The sequence below is a fragment of the Chiloscyllium punctatum genome, chromosome 37, assembly GCF_047496795.1.
Source record: "Chiloscyllium punctatum isolate Juve2018m chromosome 37, sChiPun1.3, whole genome shotgun sequence".
Classification (NCBI taxonomy): Eukaryota; Metazoa; Chordata; class Chondrichthyes; order Orectolobiformes; family Hemiscylliidae; genus Chiloscyllium; species Chiloscyllium punctatum.
The window spans coordinates 59,698,850-59,720,970 of NC_092775.1; the positions used below are offsets into that span (position 1 = coordinate 59,698,850).

At 42.1% G+C, this 22,121-nt stretch overlaps 1 protein-coding gene across 2 annotated transcripts in view; it reads left to right on the top strand.

The window, feature by feature from the left end:
* Nucleotides 1-22,121, top strand: part of LOC140463151 (cas scaffolding protein family member 4-like) — a 100,989-nt gene that overhangs the window by 15,172 nt on the left and 63,696 nt on the right. The window contains exon 1 of one of the 2 annotated variants that reach the window (XM_072556916.1): nucleotides 19,354-19,595. The exons of the other annotated variant lie outside the window; for it this stretch is intronic. Coding sequence (XP_072413017.1) covers nucleotides 19,494-19,595 — 102 coding nt within the window. The 5' untranslated portion in view covers nucleotides 19,354-19,493. Of the gene's footprint in view, nucleotides 1-19,353; nucleotides 19,596-22,121 lie in introns of those variants that run through there. 2 annotated transcript variants of the gene reach the window in all.

The following is a 22,121-nucleotide window of genomic DNA, read 5'->3' on the forward strand; positions in this document are numbered from 1 at the left end:
TATCCTCAAATGGTGAAAGATGTGGAATTCATGCAAGTCTTTCTTTTCTTCATGAGAAATCACATACTTGGGAAAGATTACAACTGTGATTCATGTTGGGACATACAGCTGGTGAATTACATAAGTGCTACTGAGTCTAGACCGGATGCTTCTAAATTCAAAAATGTTATATCTTTTCTATTTCTTTCAGAAGGAAATAATATTAAAGTTAAACTGTAAATTTATGTGTTAGACAATTGTTTTGGGTATACTGCAACCAATGTGCCAATGCTTCCTTGATGTCTACTAACATGGTCAGAGAGTCTGGAAATGTATTAATTAAACTTCCTTGTGGTTTCTGTTTCTTACAAATACATACTCTTGTAATATTGGATTTGACAGTAGACAACTTTGGTTTTGTTTGCAAACTGATTTATTTGGCACCAGACAAAACATATAGAATATTGACTATGTAGACATTCACTGGGTAAATCTATACAATTGCTATTTGAATACTTTGTCAAGAGATCTCTAATAAACAGACAATTGGTGATAAGAACCTAAGTGGTCTCTTCTGCATTTCTTTTGGTCTATCTATCAGTCCATCCATCTTTTGTTTGTTCTCTCTGCTACCAGTCCTAACAAGTAACAGTAGAAGTTGCTTCAACTGAAACTTTTTCACTGTCTTTTCTCCCTTTTGGTATCTTTCCTCAAGATTAGGTGAGATTTAAGAACTTTATCAACCTTAAAATATTTTTTTTCTTCATTCATTGGATGTGAGCACCTGCTCACAGTCTCCCATCCCCAAGTACTCAGAACATACCCAAGCTGCACCTGCTCATGGTCTTCAATCCCCAGGTACCCAGAACATACCCAAGCTGCACCTGCTCATGGTCTTCAATCCCCAGGTACCCAGAACATGCCCAGGCAGGACTTGTCCCTGATGCCTCACCAAAGCCAACATCTTAAAAGATAATGAAAAGAAAAGATAAAACAAAAGTAAGATGAAAGAATAAAGAAACGAACGCAGACAGACACAAACAGTCTGAGCAGCTACACTGCTGCCATCTTGACGTATACCTTGTCATAGCACAACCAATTTCCTTATTTTGGTGTTATCTGCAAATTTGAAATCATACTTGCAAATCCTGAGTCCAGCTCATTTATGGACAACACTTCTCCCAGTAAGGATCAAGTCCCCGGTCCTTGAGAAACAGCATTTACCATTAATTGTCCATCTCAATAATTACCTTCAGGACATTCTCTGATTTCAGTTTTGTAGCCAGCTTCCTAACCATTCTGCTACTTATCCCCTAATTCCACATCTGTACTCATGACTACCTTATCGAAAATATTTTTGGAATTCCAAAGATGTTGCATCTACAGGATTACCATAATCTACCCAATCTGTTACTTCATCAAATAATTTCATCAACTCATTAAAAATAAGCTTCCTTTTTGGAGTGTATATCTATCTATGTAATAGTGCCTCTGCTGCCTGTTCCTAGGTTTTGTTATGGCATAGTCTGAGGAAGGTTTCCCAAATTGTTAAAGCCCAGATAGGCTACCACATTCATTAAGCTCCTGGATGTGGAGCAATAAATTTGCTCCCCTTCTTTATTTTCCCACCATCCCAGTCAAAACATGGTTAATTTAAAAAGGATTTTGTCCTTTTTTTGACTATGGCTGGCTGGCAGAAGTCAGTGAGAGAGAAAGAGATTTTCTCCTTTCTTTACCTGCAGTGTAGAAGCATTTAACAGCTGTTTTCTAGGCTGTGATCGTCATAACATGCAAATTCATGCATGAGAATGTCAAATCACTTACGCACACCATCCAGGGTTAAAGTTCTCCTTTAACTCCATTTCTTGTATTCCCTGGAAGGCTAAATACAAATATGCCTGTAGGAGATAGCCTCCCGCTGAGAAGATTTAAGAGCCAGCTGTTCATTGTCTCATCCTTTTTAATCTTTCCATGTGAAATTTCCCTGACTCCCGACAGGTGTAACATTCCAGAATTCTTCTTCCTATAGCCACTGTTTTATTTCTGCAGTTATCCTTTGGTTCGATCTCCTTTAAAAAAAAATGCAATTAAATGCTCAGTCTTGCCCACAAGTAATGGTCCATAGTCATAACATGTCTTCTGCACAATGAATGAAATTATTGTATTTCTTATTTCATTGCAAAAAAAAGAAAATATCATAAACAAAAACAACAGGTATGTGCATGCTAATTCCCGTAGGCTTGGTCAATATCTGTTCAGTTATAACTGAGTGTTTCTAAGTTCTAGACAGGATGTTTGCAATCACTTTTGATTTCCTGGCAACTTGAGTGACTTTTAGCTGGTACAGTTGAAGCAACAAACTCCAACAGCTATAACCTGTCTTGAATGTTAGTAGGTTGCTGTTAGTATAGATTGAAGTCTCTTTTTATCCATTTCAAACATATAATTCAAAATGTTTGACAGTCAGTAATAAACACAGGGTTTCCTGCTGTACTGTGGAATACCATTACTGAGGTGTCTTTCATTTTGTTTTGGAGAAGTATCCCATCTTCCTGAATGAGGACAACCTGTACCTTTATGTCACTTACATCAAGAGCTCTTTTAAATGGTTGGTCAAAGTTCAGAGCTCCAAGCATAAGCTCATTTATTAAAATAGCCTTCAGCTTTTCAAAAGCTGTTTGGAATTTCTCAGTTCACTTTACCTGTGTTTTATCTCTGTAGTTGGTCTATTAGCTTTGCAGTTGAACTTTTGGACTAAATTTTGTTAGACTCTACACATTCCCAAAAATCTCAAAATTTCTCACGTTGTTGTGAGAGTTGTGCTACTGCCTCTACCTTTGAAGCCTTGGGAGGTACTCATCCATGTCCAGGATAGGTCACATGGGTCTTAGCAAACTCTCTCTTCGAGATTGACCATTAGGTTGGCTGCCATTACCTGCCGCATCAGAATTTGAAGTATGACTGTAATATTTCAGGATCACTATTGTCTGGTTCAACACTGGTATAACTCTTCCAGAGTTTTGGAAGCAGAGATTTCCTCCATCTGGGCAGATAAGGGAATGTTGCATTATTTCTACAGTACATTTATCTTGATAAGGTAGGCTGCTTTGCCTATCCTATTTTTGCAAACTTCGAGGGTTCAGAAAAGATTTACAAGGATGTTGCCTGGATTGGAAGATTTGAGCAAGAAGGAGGGGCTGAAGAGGTTGGACTATTTTCTCTGGTGCATTGGAGTCTGAAGGATGACCTTACAGAGGTTTATAAAATCATGAGGGGCATGGATAAGATAAATAGACAAAGTCTTTTCCCTGGGGTGGGGGAGTCCAGAGCTAGAAGGCATTGGTTTAGGGCAAGAGGGAAAAGATATAAAAAAGACCTAAGGGGCAACTTTTTCACACAGAGGGTGGCACGTGTATGGCAAGAGCTGCCATAGGAATTGGTGAAGGCTGGTACAATTACAGCATTTAAAAGGCATCTGGATGTGTATATGAATAGGAAGGGTTTAGAGGGATATGGGTGGGTGCTGGCAAATGGGACTAGATCAAGATGTCTGGTCGGCATGGATGTGTTGTTTTCGTGCTGTACATCTCTATGACTCTATGAGATGGACTGGATCATTGCATTAACTTTTCAGTATTTAATGCAGTACCATCTGACTTGGGAATAAGCACAACTGAGAAGCTCCAGCTAGTGCTGTTGCCTTTAGTCTATCCTCTAGACTGGAGTTAACCATCTCCCCAACCTGCTCCAGACTTTCTGGGCCGAGCCAATAGTGACATTTCTTTATGGGAAAGGCCTCTCCAATTCATGTAAAGCTGGAATGGTATAGCCTGGTTTATCTCTGCATGAATCCTTAAGTGCAGGAAACAGCCACATAAAATCAGCTCACTGTTCCGTACTGAGGTGGGTGAAGTTTGTTACCATTTCTGTATTGGTTAGTCAGGGTTCAATGTGGGCCTCACCCAAATCTCCCTCCAATTCATCCATACTACTACCCTTGTCCTCTAGCTCAGTGGTAGTTGGACAGACCATTAGCTACTTGACTCCCTCCTCGGTGATGGTGTTGCTTTATCATGACTGAGCCTTAGCTGTCTCCCTCCATATGGGGTATCAATCAGATCATTCATTTCCTCCAGCTTCTTGCTGATTCTAAACAGACCATCAAACACGGGTTCACCTGATGTTGGTCGGAACTCTCACACATAATCTCAGGTTCAATTCAAAATAAAATAAAACTGTTTCATTGTCCCCAAGAGTAGAGGATGCCCTTCTGATGTCTCCTGGAGTTTGCTAATTTTAAAAACCCTTTCTTCAAAGAATAGGGGTGATTAAATAAGCCTATTAAATCAACATGGTAAATGAAGTTGAAGTAGATATCATCCCAAGCCTGGTTGAATAGGGGTCATTCTCAGATTTTGTCTTGATGAAGAATGGTTTCAGATTTCAAACAAACTCAGTTCACACTCAGGTGATAAAATCCTTCCACCATTTGGAACTTGGCTTTTTGTTTTTACTTTCTTTCCAGCTTTCTGTCCTCCTCTGGAGCTAGCTTTCCTTCTCTATTTTCCTCTGTCAGCCATTCTTCATACTTAAGGGAGGACAAGTGAATGTCAAAAGGGATCACAACCACATCTGGTTCTCTCCTCACCCCACAATCCCAATGACTCTTTGGGACCTTTCGTCAGCTACCTTCCACTGATTGCTACGCTCCTGTCAGCAAACAGGAGTGTGGCCTCACTGCCCAGCTAGTCCAGGAGGGGGACATATAGTTTACTGCCCTCACATGATGTCCTTGACATTAGAATGCAGTGGAATAAATGCTTGAACAAATTGTTGCCTTGACCAGGACATATTAATCATAATTATCAACGATGCAAAGCATTAAGGATGCAATAGTCAAGACAAACGGCAGGTATACAGTAACATTCAAAACCTGAATGTCCCTTTGGAATATTGGGAAAAGCACTGTTTACAACAAAATAAATAATTTCAGTAAGACAGGACATGCACTGTAGCTTTCTATTGAGTTATACAACCACTCAATGGGTTGGATCTATTGTTCCTCTGCTGGTCATTTGGTTGTGGAGGGGAAACATCAAATCTAAGGGGTAAAGTGCGCCTCTACCTTGACTACAATTACATAATTGATGGCGGGTGGGGGAGGGGCATGCACAGTCTTGCCAACAGGCTTCCCCCATAGAGCAACCCAACTGAAGCCACTGAGTGACCGACTGTATTTGCAGGAAGAGGGATACCAGTTGTCCTAAGAGTACTGTACACTAGGAGGTTGATTAGGTACAGTAAGCTGTTAGATTAACCTGCCACCACCTGGAACATCAGCATTTGAAAGGTGGCTGTATTATTTCAGGATCACTATGGCATGGTTCAACATTGGTATAACTCTTCCAGAGTTTTGGAAGCTGAGATTCCCCCTATCTGGGTAGACAAGGGAATCTCCCAACATTTCTTGAGTACATCTATCTTAGTAAGGTATTGGTTTTGATTGGCCAGAAGTTCTCTGAAGTGGGACATTTAGTTCCTGAGGTGTCCAAGTCCTGGCTCTTGTTTAATAATGACAAATCAAATATTAAATGACTGTGTGGTATGGCTTCTTCATCTTGTCTCCTTCACCCTCCTCCCCACAACCAATTATCTAGCTGGGGTGGATTTGTGGGGGTTAATGAGGGATGCGCAGAGACTCATTAACCCCAGCCCATTGTATAAAGAGATGTTGCCTCTGTTTTCTTGCCAATCATCTTGGACTTGAGCCCTCTGGTCATTCAACAGTGGAATCCCCAGGTTCTGCTTCTATATTCTATCTGAGGTCGAAACAATACCAATGACTTGGATAGAATGTCCAAGGCATGATGAGTACATTTGCTGATGACACTAAAATAGTTGGTATCATGGACAGTGAGGAAGATTTTCAGAAATTGCAACAGGACCTTGATCAGCTGGGGAAGTGGACCGAGAAATGGCAAATGGAGTTTAACATAGATAAATATGAGGTCCTGTATTTTGGAAAGTCAAATTAAGGTAGCAGTTTCATGGTGAATGGTAGGGCCTTAAGGAATGTAGTGGAACAGAGGGACCTTGGAGTTCAGGTGTACAGTTCTCTGAAAGTGGAGTCACAGGTAGACAGGGCAGTGAAGAAGGCTTTTGGCACACTGGCCTTCATCAGTCAGGGCATTGAGTATAGAAGTAGGGAAGTAATGTTGCAATTATACAGGAGGTTGGTGAGGCCACATTTGGAGTATTGTGTTCAGTTTTTCAGTTTTCTTTTCAGTTTTTCAGTGTGGGTTAGGAAAAAGGGAGAGGATTAAATAAAAAAGGAGTTGAAAGGGGAAATAAATACTTCAAACCCCATCTCTCTGAAAAGGCCTAGAGGGGCCTGGTGGCCACTGAATGCTTCTCTCTCTAAAGACATCTGGGTGCAAACATAACTGCAGAAGAAGAGCCAGTAGTTTGGGGAACATCTACATTCTCTCAGTGATAATGCCCTTCCCCGAGGTATCATACAATTTAATTAACATGCCATTAACAAGTTTCCTTAAGGGAGGAGGGTTTATTTTGTTGATTTAAATTTGTTTCAAGACATTTTAAAATTGTAGAACAACTGGGCTTCACTGCGTCCCAAAGTGTAAAGGTCCATTAAAGTCCAGGTTTGAACGCAGTCACTTTATGGAAATGCTAAAGATCTGGCTTATATGAATGGAGAGGATATCTGGCGTGAAAAATGGGCCTGAGGGGCAAAAGAGACAAATTGCTGCTGAAACCGGTTAAAGATACAGCTGTCAGTCATCACTTAGTTTGTACCACTCTCACATCAACATCAGAAGGTTGTATATTCCAAGATCATTCCAGAGGCACCACTCTGTGACACTTGAGTGCTTTACAGAATGCTGCACTGTCAGAGTCAGTGAGTGTTGGGTGAGATGTTGAACTGAGGCTGTGTTTACCTAAGATCTCCCCAATACTCTGACCGATGTTTGTCACTCAACCAACACCGCTAAAGAAGAAATTAATTTCTGTTTGTGGGATCTTGCTTTACACAATTCCGGTGTTGCGGTTATGTGCATTGCAACAGCAGTTGCATTTCAAAAAGTTCTTAATTGCCTGTAAAGTGCTTTGGGGGCAAACCTGATATTCTGAAAAATGCTACATAAATGCAGATTGTTCTTCGTTTCTATGTAATGTAATTATACTCTTGAGTGAGAGTAAGAACTCTTTGAGAGACTGAATTTGCTTTAAAATGTGATGTAATAATAATAGTAATTTATTGTTACGTGGCATGGTGGATCAGTGGTTAGCACTGCTGCCTCACAGCACCAGGGTCCCAGGTTCGATTCCAACCTCGGGCAACTGTCTGTGCAGAGTTTGCACATTCTCCCAGTGTCTGTGTGGGTATCCTCTGGGTGCTCCGGTTTCCTTCCACAGTCCAAAGATGTGCAGGTCAGGTGAATTGGCCATACTCAATTGCCCATAGCGTTAGGTACATTAGTCAGAGGGAAATGGGTCTGGGTGGGTTACTCTTCGGAGGGTCAGTGTGGACTTGTTGGGCCAAAGGGCCTGTTTCCGCACCTTAGGGAATCTAATCTAATGTGTTTCTGAAAATACAGTAAAACATATGTAAGTCTCCATTACACAGCACCATTTTTTCTACATAAATTATAAAGAAAAATAAATCATTTTATGTCAGAAAAAAATTCATTTTCTGTTCCATCCTAACTTCTTGATTTCCTCAGTGGCATACAGTATGCTGCCACACTCAATGCGCAATGGTTAGCACTGCTGCCATACAGAGCCAGGGACCTAGATTCGATTCCAGCCTCAGGCGCCTGTTTGTGTAGTATTTGCATGTTCTCCCCATGTCTGCATGGGTTCCTCCGGGTGCTCCGGTTTCCTCCCACAATCCAAAGATGTTCAGGTTAGGTGAATTGACAATGTAAATTGTCCGTAGTGTTCAGGGATGTGTAGGTCGTGTGCATGAGTCAGAGGTAAATGTAAGGGAATGAGTCTCATTGGGGAGGGATTCTAAAATAAAATACCAAGCAGCCGCCAAAGCTGTCCCTCAATTTTGCAACACCCCAAGGATGAAGCACAGTGAAGCAGCCTCCACCATGGCTAACCAGATCCAGAAGGCCAGCCCTGCCAAAGCTGCCTCATGGCATGCCAATACTGCAACTACCACCGTAGCTAGGAGGCTGTCGCAATGCTCAAAGACTGAGGCCCATCTCAATGTCCCAATTAACTCCCGGGGACTGAGAGATCATTTGCTCCTCTGCTGCTGCAGACGCCGTCAAACCATCAGCAGGAAGGAACAGAACCCAAATTCATCGACACTGGAATGGCTGCTCAAGCTGCGACCACCACAGCAACGGGAAATGGACTGGATCTGCCGTTCAACAGCTTCCTGCCACCTTTCTCCACCACTGCAGCTGCAGGAAGAAGAAAGGATGAAGTTGATTCAAAAGTTAAATGAAAATAAAATATGAAGAAAAGAAAAAAAGGATGTGGTCAGTCATGTGAGGGGGAGCACAGGGGTCAGGAGCCCAAACACCTCCCACACTGCCAGCTCCTCCATCTTGAAGTACTTTTTAAAGGAGTTCAGCAGTTGACCCCGTGAGGGAACCAAAATAATCAATGATAGAAATAGCTTAAAAATGTGTTGCTGGAAAAGCGCAGCAGGTCAGGCAGCATCAAAGGAACAGGAGAATCGACGTTTTGGGCATAAGCTAATGATAGAAATAGTCAAGGGATGGCTCTCTGGGGAAATCACTCAGTCCAGTTTCAGGCCTTCACCACATCAATAAACTGTCTTTATAACATGGCTAAAATGGTTGTAGTGAAACCAGAGGCTTGCCCATATTTAGGCAGGCTACATGAAGGCAGGAAACTGCAACATCAGTTCAGGCTGAATCAATCCATGGGTTGGGCCTGATCACTGTTCTGTTTCCCGGGATATCAGCCAGAAAATTTTGGCAAAATGTTGCATTTAATTTTGTGGGTCAGAAAGAGCTCCCATTTACAAATCCAAAGCACTTTGGGACCGCCTTTGAAGTGACCATTTCGGAAACATGCAGCCAATTGTGCAAAGCATTATCCTACAAGCAAGCAGTTAACTTGTTGAGACAGACCAAAGTCTGGGAAAACTACACTTCTATCTAAAATTGAAATCCAACTGATTTGAAAATGCATTAAATGTCCAGAAGAAATTTGTAAATGGCTACCTACCAGTCAGAACCACTCCCAACTTCTTTAGGTTGGTTGGTGTCATCTGGTTAGAGTAAGGTCCAGGATCCATGTCTATTTTTCTTCAATATGTTCCTGTTCTTGCTGCTTCCTGGAATCACCATATGAACCATGGTAGTGACAAGGGTATGGTCACCATGCCTCCCTTGTTGCTCAAGTCTCTTGTGAAATTATAATATGGCAGCCTGGTGGCAAGCTGATGGAGGTATGGTGGATGAGAGGTTGGAATATGCCTCCAGTTTGGGCACCTCCCCAGATTTCCTCACCATGTATTTCCCTTATCCCCTGTCCCTCTCTATTCCAGCCCCCATCTATCTCATCAGGCCCCTGTGATACTCCAGACTTTCCTTGGTTTGGAGTCCCAGCCTCTTTACCTCAGGGAATATGTGTGGAGTTCCAGCAGTGGCCAGCACTTCCAGTATGTTGCAGGGACAAGAGAGATGCTGGCCGTTCCTCTGTTGGGAGTATATTATCTCCCTCAATATAATTGACCTTTGGTAAATTACTATGAAATGAGCCGCAACTCAAGGCAAGCAGGATTTTACTAACATTTACAGTGGGAGGATAGAGACTCCATCCACTGGATAAAATGTATCCTCTGGAGAGCTGTATACCGTTCTAGGCACAGCACCTTTGAAAGGATGGCTTGATCACAGTCAATGTTGATTCGATGATACGTATTAGGACTCCAAGGGTTGGATTTTAAGGACTGACTATATTGACTAGGCTTGAGGAGAATTTAGAAGTTTGAGGTAATTTAACTGCACTGTTTAGAATATAGGAAATAGGAGCAGGAGGAGGTACTTTGGCCCCTCAAGCCCACTCTGCAGTTCAATAAGATCATGGCTGATCTGGTCCAGGCCTGAACACTTCTTTTGTGCCAACTCACCATGTCCTTCAACTTCCCAATGTTTCAAAAATCTACCCATTTCTTCTTTAAATACTTTCAGTGTTCTAATCTCCATATTCTCAGGAGTTCTCTTCCCAGCAAATCCAGATGTTCATTTACCTTCAAATCATTCACCTCTCAGTTTTAAATGAGCATCCTCTCATTCTGTAGCTGTTTTGCCCAAATTGAGATTCATTTAAAACATTTTCTCAACTACTACCCTGTTAAGTCCCCTCAGGATTCTTTATGTTTCAATAATTCTCCAAAAGTCCTCAGCATCTTCCAAATCCATAATCACTTCATCTCGAAGGAAAAGGGCAGCAGATACATGCGAACACCACCGCCTGCAAATTCCCCTTCAAGCCACTCACCAACCTGACTTGGAAAAATATATTGATGTTCCTTCACTGTTGCTTGGTCAAAATACCCTTCCTAAGTGCATTGTGGGTCAACCTACCACACAGGGATAGCAGCAGCTCAAAAAAGTACTACCACCTTCTCAAGCACAAATAGGCACAGGTAATATATGCTGACCCAGCCAGTGTCGCCCATGTCCATGAGTGCATAAAAAAACTCTTATTCTTCCAAACTTTAATAAATAACTTGTTTAGCTCTTCTTGACAATTCAATCCCGTCATCCAGGAATTAGCCCAGTGACCCTCATTTGAATTTCCTCCATGCTTTCTTACATATCCTTTACTTAAATAAGGGGACAAATACTGCACATAATACTCCAAGTACATTGTTATCAACACCTTGTATAATTGTAACAGGACTACCAAACTCCAAGCCCCCTAGGAAAAGCAGTTTGTTTTCTTAATTACTTGCTGCATCTGCTCTCAATTCTGTAATTACTTACTCATCTGACTCTTTTCAGGTTTCCTTCTTGACTGCTGAGATAATTTTCAAACTATTTTCTCAGCGTGAATCTTTTTAAAAAAGATTTGGATAGCCTAAAGCTCTTTTCAGTTGTGATAGCTTGACAACTCTCATACACTCTCACAACTTGGTGATTCTACAAATTAAAACTGCAAAAAAGAAACTGTTCTTTCCTCTTAACTCAATTTCTGTTACCACTGAAACTGAAGTCAGAAGTTAAATTAATGGCCTCTAATTTGATTGATATTCTGTCATGTCTGTTATAAACTCAGCAATGGTTCCATCATTAACACCACAGGTATCCTGCTAAGAATTTCTGGAAATTATGTCCCTCTTTTACAGTTCCAAGTAAACTTCTGATCTTATAAAAATGTCACCTTCAAGGAACTGACAAAAGTCCGAAAGTCTACTTCTATTTTAAAAACGCAGATTCCAAAAATGATGGAAATGTATAATGACCTTTTATCACAGATGAAACAAAATCAGTTTGAAGTAAGGATGCAGATCAGTCATAGAGTCTTTACAGTATCGAAGCAAGTCCTTACCGACACTCCCATCCCCTTACTCTATCCCCATAACCCTCCAGAGAACATCTTACCCAACCCCACCCCACACCATCCCCATAACCTTGCATTTCCCATGTCTAATCCACTTAGCCTACACATCCCCGGATACTAGGCGTAATTTAGTGTGGCTAATTCACTTAACCTACACATCTTTGGACTGTGGGAGGAAACTGAAACACCTGGAGGAAACCCCATGCAGACACGGGGAGAACATGCACACTCCACGCAGACAGTCACCCAAGGGTAAACTCAAACCCTTGTCCTTGGTACTCTGAGGCAGCAGTGAATACCATTGTGCCACCATGAATTGACTGAATGGCAGAACAAGCTGGAGGTGCAGAATAGCCTCCTTCTGTTCCCATGAACACATTGACGGATTTCTAAAAGCTAAAACTCCAAATACCTGATCATTATTTATCCCTCAACAACCAACATAGAATATCTAGTTTTTTAAAATCACATTGTTGTTTGTGCGATCTTGCATTGCATAGTTGGCTACCACGTTTTGCTGTATTATAATATAAACCACAATTCAAAAGGAACAGTGGTTGTAGAATGCTTTGGGGCAATCTGATAAATATTAGTAGTTTTTCCTTCTAGTATGACAATGTAATTTAGAGACATTCCCTTAACAACCAGCTTGGTGGGCAGGGCAGCACTGAGACATACAAACAGAACATACTGGAGATACTGGGCAGCTATGAAAACATCTGTGGAGGAGGGAAAACATAATTAGCATTTTTGTTTTGTGAGCTTTGAACAAAATCAATTAGGTAACTGGTTCAATGCCAGTTGGATTCAGGAGACTGAAAATTATCCAGGGCTGCAAATGAAGAATGCCCACTGCATTCACAGGATATAGGCGTTGATAATTAGGCTGGAATTTATAGCTCAATCCTAAATGCCCTTGAGAATGTGATGGTGAGCCACCCTCTTGAATTGCTGCAGCCCATATGGTCTGGGTGCACCCAGTCCTGGATATTCCAGGATTTTTACACTGAAGGAATGATGATACTTTTCCAAGTCTTGTAAAGTGTATAGCCTGGAAGGGAACTTGTAGTTAATGCTGTTCCCATGTTTCTGCTCCCCTTCTTCTTGAGACTGAGGCCATGGATTTGGAAGGTGCTTACAAAAGAAAATTCATGCTTTAAATAAAATTATATCTTGAATTACAAAGTATGAGGTCTCCCATCAAAAGAAGGAGAAAGAATTGGAATATGAGAGAAAACTAGTAAGGAATGTAAAAACATACAGTAAACTGACTGTAAAACCAAGCAGCTAAAGTTTGCATTGGTCATTAAAGGTTGTGACTGGAGTGTGGGAAGCAAGGAAACGGCTGAGACTTTGAACAAACAATTTCTATCAGTCTTCACAGTAGAAGATATAAAAGGCAAATAGTAGACTAGCAAGGTGCAAAACAAAAGAAGGAGGATCTTTAAACAATGATGATCATAGAGAAAATAGAGGGTGACATGATGGCACAATGGTTAGCATTGCTGCATCACAGTGTCAGACTCCCAGGTTTGATCATCAGGTGACTGTCCATGTGCAGTTTGCACATGCTCCCATATCTGTGTGGGTTTCCTCTGGGTGCACTGGTTTCCTCCTACAGATATGCAGGTTAGGTGAGTTCACCATGCCAAATTGCCCATAGTGTTCAGGGATGTGCACACTGGATTGATTAGCCATGGAAAATGTAGGGTTACAGGGATAGGGTAGGGTGTGAGTCCTGAGTGGGAGTTCTTCAGAGGGTCAGTGTGGATTTGATGGGCTGAGTGGCCTGCTTCCACACTGGAGGGATTCTATCTGCATCTTTACTTCAAAATGGTTTCAGATTTTGTCTCGTTCTGTGATAAATATGAATTATACATTTATTATCATTTCTGGAATTTGAATTTTTGAGATGATTCTATGATATCAAAAAATGCTTGACAAGCTAGTGGGACTAAAGACTTACGTGTCCCTTGGACATGATTCCATGCATGCTAGGTTTGAAACAAAGTGACTGCAGAGATAGTGGATCACTTAGTTGCACTTTTCTAAACCTCGCTAATTTCTGGCAAGGTCCCAGTAGCGTGGATCAGGGATTTGTGAATTAATAGGAAACAGGGAGTTAGAATAAATGAGTCATTTCAAACTTGGCAGACTGTGACCAGTGGAGTGCCACAGGGGTCAGTTCTGGGGCTTCAATTACTTATGATCTATGGGAAAGAGTTGGATGAAGGGACGGATTGAACTGAAGCCAGATTTGCTGAGGATGCAAAACAGGTAGGTAAGCAACTTGTGAAGAAGATACAAAGAGTCTGCAAGAGGATATAGACAGGTTAAGTGAATGAGAAAAAATAATTGCAGAGAGAGTGTAATGTAGGCAATTATAAAGTTGTCCACTTTGCCAGGACTCATAGAATCATAGAATCCCTGCAGTGTGGAAGCAGGCCAGTTGGCCCATCGAATCCATAACACCCCTCTGAACAGTATCCCATCCAGACCCACCCTCCTGCTCTGTCCCTGTAACACTGCGTTTCTCATGGATAAGCCACCTAGCCTGCACATCCCTGGAACCTATGGGCAATTTTGCATGACCAATCCACCTAACCTGCATATCTTTGGACTGCAGGAGAAGACCAGAGCATCCGGAAGAAACCCACACAGAAGGAATAAAAACGCACTATCTTATTTAAAAAAGAGAGACAACCTGTCGGAGAAATTCAGTTCAATGAATCGGAGACCACAAACAAGGGTCATGGTAAAATTGACAGGTGGTTTATTAAGCAAAGCGATATGTGGAAGAGAAATTGACCAGGCTGACACAGAACTGATTCTCTGCACAGATGGACAGAATGTTCTTCCCAGAAGCTCACGGGGCGACACGGTGGCTCAGTGGTTAGCACTGCTGCCTCACAGTGCCAGGGACACTGGTTAAAGTCCCATCTCGGATGACTGTTTGTGTGGAGTTTGCCCATTCTCCCCATGTTTGCGTGGGTTTCCTCCGGGTGCTCCCATTTCCTCCCCCAGTCCAAAGATGCACACGTTGAGTGAATTAGCCATGCTAAATTGCCCATAGTGTTAGTCAGGGGTAAATGTATGGTAGGGGAATAGGGTTTGGATGGGCTACTCTTCAGAGGGTCAGTGTGGACTTTTTGGGCCGAAGGGCCTGTTTCCATACTGTAGGGAATCTAATCGAGAACAGCAGGTGCAAGCATGCATTATAGGAGTACAACACAAAGCTGATAATTGTAAAGCAGTTACAGTAAAGTGATTCAAACAAGGGTAAATTGGAATGGAAATTAATCAAGCATCCAGCAGCAGCAATTAATTTGTAATTGACACAGGAGATTCCAGCCATCTCCGTGAGTGGGTGAGAATGTCTTCTGGAGGATTCTTCATTGCATTTCTGGTCTGCGCAAATATGTGTACATGTCCCTTCTCCTGGCATTCAGGTGTGTCCATTGTGTTCCTCCTGCGAGTGAGGTCTTCCAGGCTCTTTCGGTCTGCCTCTTTGTTTATGTGGTATCAGTTTCAATGGGAAATGAGCTTACCCTTAGGGTATTGGAACCGCAGTTTTAATCGAGGCTGGGAGCTTTACTGTGAAGGTTATTTGGGAACTGTATTTTCTGGTCTCGGAATAGCTTGACCATGTCTGGTTTCTTTGTTAGCCTGTTTGGCCAAGACTAGGGCATTGTGGGTGTGTTCTGTATGTGTTGGCAGGCTTGATTTCTTGGAGGCCAGCTTCTGTGTTTTTTATGTAGCTATGCTGAGTGGGGGTGTGGGGGTGTGGGGGCAGGGTGGCCGATCTTTTTCCCACATTATCGAACACTGTTACTTAGAGAGATCTAAATGAGCTTGTACATGAATTGCAAAAAACATTGAATGCAGAAACAGCAAATAACTAAAGAGACAAATAGAATGTTAGCCCTTTTTGCAAAGGGGGTGGAGAATAAAAGTAGGGAAGTCTTGCTGTAAATGTACAAAGCATTGGTGAAACTACACGAGGAAGACTCTATATAGTTTGTAACTTTTAAAAATAAATTCAAAATTCCAGTTGAAAGCTAAAAAGATCTCACAAGATTTTATGTTTAAGCCTTGTCCTGTAACAAAGAGTCTAACAGCACTATTGACAAAACACTGTTGTTGAAGACAGTTTATTCTCTAAACTACACAACAGAACTTTCCCTTCATTCCTTCAACATATACATGAACCCACTTCACAGATACAATTTACACTGTGCCTCACGGCATGGTGGCACAATGGTCAGCACTGCTGCCTCACAGCACCAGAGACCCGGGTTCAATTCCGCCTCAGGTGACTGACTGTGTGGAGTTTGCACGTTCTCCCCGTGTCTGTGCGGGTTTCCTCCGGTTTCCTCCCACAATCCAAAGATGTGCAGGTCAGGTGAATTGGCCATGCTAAATTGCCCGTAGTGTTAGGTAAGGGGTAAATGCAGGGGTATGGGTGGGTTGTGCTTCGGCAGGGCGGTGTGGACTTGTTGGGCCGAAGGGCCAGTTTCCACACTGTAAGTAATCTAATCAACTTTCATACACCTAGTCCAAAGTGATTCTTAGCTCCTGATGGTTAACTTCTGTTCTTTTTCTTTCATAGTCTTGAAACTTTTAACCCCAGAACTGCCTTTCACAGTGAGGAGGTTTCCTGGCAATTCAGCGTCTGCAGCAAGCTATCCTAATCTTCCAGCCTCTTTTAAAACCCTTATGAATTTGGTCTTTGCAGTTGAAGTTTGAGCTCTAACTCACAAACCTGCACAGTGGGCTATAGATACCCTCAGCCATTAGCTGCTCTCCCTTTTTCTCCTGAATCCTGGTATGCTAAACTGACTATGAATTTCAGGAATATCTTGAGGAAAGCCTGTAACATGATTTCACAATGTCTTCCTAAAGGCTCCCCTTCTCAAAGTCTATTTGCACTGCAATTTGAATCAAATGGGCCTCATATCCAAGTAGAAATGCTGAGTTGCTATTTTTAGACTTCAGCTTTATTCTGTCTGGGAAGTAAATGGATAGATAAAAGCATAACTGTTTACACCCTAATATTCTCAATACTTTCACCTTTGGACATCAGCCATTTAAATCTCTGGAAACACAATTGTTGCTGTCATTGTTTCTTAGTATGAGCACTTAGTAAGAGCATTGGAAGGAGGTATGAGCATTGGAAGGAGTTCAGAGGAGGTTCACAAAGCTGACACCTGGGATGAGAAGATTGTCTTATAGGGGAAAGATTGTACAGATTGGGCCTGTATTCGTGAGAGTTTAGAAAAATGAGAAATAATGTTCATGAAGCATGTAAGATTCTGAGGGAGCTTGACAGAATGGGTACTGAGTGGATGTGTCCCTCATGGGGAAGTCTGGAACTAGGGGCACCATTTAAAAATAAGGGAGCTCCCATTTAGAATGGAGATGAGGAGATTTGTTTTTCTTTCGTTACTCTTTGGAATTCTAGTCCACAGGGAACAGTGAAGTATTGGTTGTTGAATATATTTAAGCCTAAACAGGACAGCATTTTGATTGATGAGAAAGTCAAGGCAGGCAGGAAAGTGGAGTTAAGGTGAAAATCAGATTAACATGACCTTATTTAATGGAACGCTGCTTAATGTGCCAAATGGCCTATTTTTGCCCTGTTTCTCATGATCATGTTCCCCATGGTAAAAATGGGTAAATTCTGAATCAGACTTATCACTGTAAATGGGACATCAGGCTCTGAACCTAGTGCAGGCGAGAGACAATCAATAAGTGTTTATAAGGGAAAGCAAAAGGATTAAATCACAAACTCAGGATGCAATATAAAATCCTCAAGGTCTGTGTAACAGGACATTAGCTGCCCAGTGACATCAACACTGCCTCCCCTGTATATTCTATGTAATTCTATCGAAATAGGTTAGCTGTACATTATGTCATTTCTTAGGTTCTGCAAAGAACATGGAGGAGTAGCAAAGGGAATGGGTTCCTGCACCACATACAGAAGACTCATGTGAAGTGCTGAGTGAGTGGCAGGACACAAGTTATTTCAAATCACTTACTCTCCTCACCCCTATGGAGAAACCACTCACAGAGATAAGGCATTCAGCTGTTACTGTGTAAACATTGGGAGTTGGTTCGTGGTTGCTGGTCTCAGAAGCTGATTGAAACAGCACTATAAAATCACTGAACGCCCAGCCAATTGTTTCCTCCTAGATTTGGTGCTCTGCTTTAGAAAGACTATCACCTGCGAAGGTAATTGGTAAAACCCAGGACCTACCCTTAAATCAAGTCAAGTCCTCTCCCTACTGGTTGCTCCCAATCCATCAGAGATTGCCAATGTAGATAATGCCTAATGTGAGCAGTTTCTGGCAATCTACACGAAGCCAAATATGGGACCAAGAGCTCTCACTGTTGGACTACTCTTCGATCCAATAATGAGTGAGGGGCAGAATTGTCAAAGGTGCTGTCACTTGGCTGAGATGTAAAACTGTGATCCTATTCCTCCTCTCATGTGAACATTAATGGTCCATGACACAGCTTGGGTGAACAGTAGTGGAGTTATCCCATGTCCTGGTCTCAGGAGTTATATTTCAATCAATATTCCCACAAACAATCACTAACATATCAATAGGGAACTGAAGAGGAATGTCTTTATTCAGAAATGGTATAAATATGCAGAACTTGGTACCACAAGGGGTAGTTGAGGTGAATAAATATATTTAGGGGAAGTTAGACATAGTGGAGAAGGAAATACTGTAATGGTTTATGAGGAACAAGAGGAGTATGGGCTGAATGTCCTGTACTTTATTCTATTTCTCATGGAGTTTGGGCATCTCTAGCCAGTATTACCTTTGTCTAATTTCATAGAAGGTTGTTAAGAATCAGCCAGTTTGCTGTGTGCCTGGAGTTATGTGCAGACCAGACCAAGTAAGGATGTCAGATTCCCCTCCTTAAAGTGAACCAGGAGCAACAACTGCTTTTTATTCTAGAAAATTATTGAATTCAAATATCACCGCCTGCCATGGTGGGAATCAAACCCATGTCCACAGAACATTGACATGGTGTTCTAACCACTAGCCCAGTGACGTCAACACTGCCTCCCCTGTATATTCTATGTAATTCTATCGAAATAGGTTAGCTGTACGTTATGTCATTTTTTAGGTTCTGCAAAGAACATGGAGGAGCAGCAAAGGGAATGGGTTCCTGCGCCACATACAGAAGACTCATTTGAAAGCTGGCACATCGGTTGGGAGATAAAGAATGAACTTGCATTAATACAGCCTCTTTAATGACCCCACTTCCTAATGTGCTTTGTAGCTATTGAGGCAGAGTAATGAAGGAAGTGCGGCAGCCTACATGCACATATCAAAATCTAAGAAATGAGTTGTGGATTGGGCCCTTGTTGCAATGCTACCCAATGCCAAATAGCACACCAATGAGCACTGTCCAGGCCCACCCTTGCTGAGTGACAACTGGAGTGATGAATCCAGCAGGCAACTGCTGACTGAAATAATAGCTCTGCAGCATAAAAGGGAAGAAAACAAAGCCAGAACGTTTGAATAGTGTACAGAATTTAAACAAAAGAATGAGACATAGAGCAACAGGAATTCGGTATTCAGTGGGGATAGCCTCCCACAGCATTCCCTGTGACAGGCGACATGACTGTGTGTGTGAGTGCGCTTGTTGGTGTCTTATATATCTGAATGTAATGACTCCCAGGCCCCCTCATCTGCATGAGGCCTTACACTGAGCCAATTGGAATGTCAGCTGTGTTTTCTTATGGAAATAAGCCCATTGAGGCTCCATGGTAGTAAAAGCCAGTCACTCAATGAGGTCAGCAGTGAAAAGAGCAAAGAGGCACTTATTCAAGATAACTTCCAAGAAACAATCAGTCCACAATAACCAAGAAAGGAAGGAGAAACGGGGGGGAAAGAAATGTTCAATTTTCAATAAGCTAGATGCATTGCTTTGTCCCCTTCTCTGACTGGATATGTTCTTTGGTGCAACACCATGGACTGGGGAACATGAGCTGGAGCTGGAGATGGAAAATGAAGTTCACAGTAAGTATTATCTCTCCTGCCCCTCTTGTACTAGAAATGGTTTAAGAGTAGTATTTCCTGTTTGATATGAACAGGGTAATTACCCTCAGTAAAATGCTGAAAAGTATCACTGTTTATCCTGGTTGTTTGCTATCCTGTGCAAAGGCACCAATGTATTGGTTAATCAAAGGTTGGATTCTGAGCAGGCAAAACATGTAAATGGGCATCAGTTTCTTAGTGCAGTAGGAAACTAATAAAATGTTTGCATTAGACAGTTAGTAATTTTAGATTTATCGTTCAAGCATGCAAACTAGATAGGTTTGATATCTGAGCTGAGTTAGTCTATCCAGGCCAGTGTACTCATTGATATAAAATTACAAAACACTGTCAGAGGTGCTGCTTTTCAGACGAGATGTTAAACTGAGGCTCGCTTTTCTGCTCTCAGGTGGGATTTAAACAATCCCACAACATTATTTCAAGGGAAATTCTCCCCGGTATCTTTGCTGATATTTGTCCCTCAGCTGACAACGTGAAAATGGATTATCTCCTTATTTGTGTTGTTGGGGCTTGCTGTATGTAAATCGGCTGCTGCATTTCCGACTTCACTCGGTTGATTACAAAATCTAATGACTGGATTAGTGGTGCTGGAAGAGCACAGCAGTTCAGGCAGCATCCAACGAGCAGCGAAATCGACGTTTCGGGCAAAAGCCCTTCATCAGGAATAAACATCCTGAAGTTGAAAGAGGTGCTATGTAAACTCAACTCTTTGTACTTGTACTTGGTGTTCAGTTACATTTGTTCCAGAGAAAGACACCAAGTGGATTCCGTACTCCAGATCTGCTCGAACGTGTGCTTCATAGGGACAAACATTGCTGGAAAAGTTCAGCAAGTCCAGTAGCACCTGTGGAGAGAGATCCGAGTTAATGTTTCAGATCTGCACCCAGCGATCTCCTGCACAGTTATTTTCAGCCAAACACTCTGTAGCATCCCTTTCTTTTTGCTGTTTCCCTGGCTATGCGTTTTCCTCCTTTAACACAAGATTCAGTAGCTACAAAGCTGGGCACGCAAGTTGCCTTCAGTGCCTCTGTCACTGTACCCTCCATGGCTGGTGTGTGGCTCCGAGACCGTGCACGAGATGTCTGCTTACTAGAGACTCTGTGAGTTCCAGGTTCGATACCTGGTCTGTATAGACTTAGCTAACCACTGCTAACAACATCGACCCCTGGTCTTGGCAGCCCTGGGTCAGAGAAGGAAAGATGTAGCAGAGTTTCTGCTCTTGCCCAATCACCCCCTCTGGGAAATATGTGAGGTCAAAACATAGGACCTTATTCTGTGGCGGTTCAATTTGAGACTGATACTCGCCTGGGCTCAGATGTGCAGGTTATAAATACTGGGGTGACCAGCAGTTTCTGTTAGGCCAGAATGCGGCCAAATTTAGCATGAGAGCTGGGCAGGGACATTTCTTCTTTTTGAAAACTTGCTGAATGTTTGTAGTTCAGCATGCAATTAATAGAACTTTATTCAGACTGCCATTCTAGTGCAATAGGGAAGAAGCCGTACTTGTGACGAGGAACATTTTACTGAGTAGGTAGATGTAAAATGAAGAAAACTGGGGAGTTGTCCCGCTGACCTGGCAGATACTTAATACTCAACCGACTTCACTCAAACATCTGGTCACCATCACATTGCAGTTTGTGGGAACCTGCTGTGTACAAAGGTGGCTGCTGTGTTTCATTGCAGTCCAACTCTGACGGTGCATCACTAACTATGAAATGGTTCGGGGCATTTTGAGCTCATGCAGGATGTTACGTAAATGTAACCCTTTATCTTCATGGGTCCAGCTTCATGGGTAATACCGGGAAGTGTTTACTCAACCTATTGTTGTCATCAGCCGACAACAAGAACATGCGAAACATTATGTTCAGATGTTGTTACTGTGAAGCTGTGAGTGGTGTAACGGCCAGACTTTGTGGGAAGTTGAATTCTTGGTCTCCATGTTGACACATACTGAGTGTGGTGAAGTGATGGGCCAAATCAGAGACTGTGTTTCCTATTCAGTGGTGAATGTCAGCATCAATTCCAGTATTTTGGGCAATGTATCAATAAGGAGTGCAATAATTACACTCTATTGCTTCAAGATTTTGCTGTGAATGGAGGGTTTGAGTTATGAAAATATTTTGGACAGGCTGAGTATTTATCACTGGAGCATAGGAGGTTGAGGGGTGACCTTGAAGAGGTTTATAAAATCATGAGGGGTATAGATAAGGTAAATGGCAACAGTCTTTTCCCTAAGGTAGGGGAGTTCAAAACTAGGGGGCATATTTTTAAGGCGAGAGGGGAGAAAGATTTAAAAAGTACATGGGAACAACGTTTTTACACAGAGTGGTTTGTGTGTGGTATGAACCATCAGAGAAAGTAATGGTTGCAGGTCTAGTTACAATATTTAAACAACAATTAGGTAAGTGTATGAATAGGAAAGGTTTGGAGTGATATGGACCAAATGCAGGCAGATGTGATTAGTTTACTTTGAAACATGGTGGGCATGGA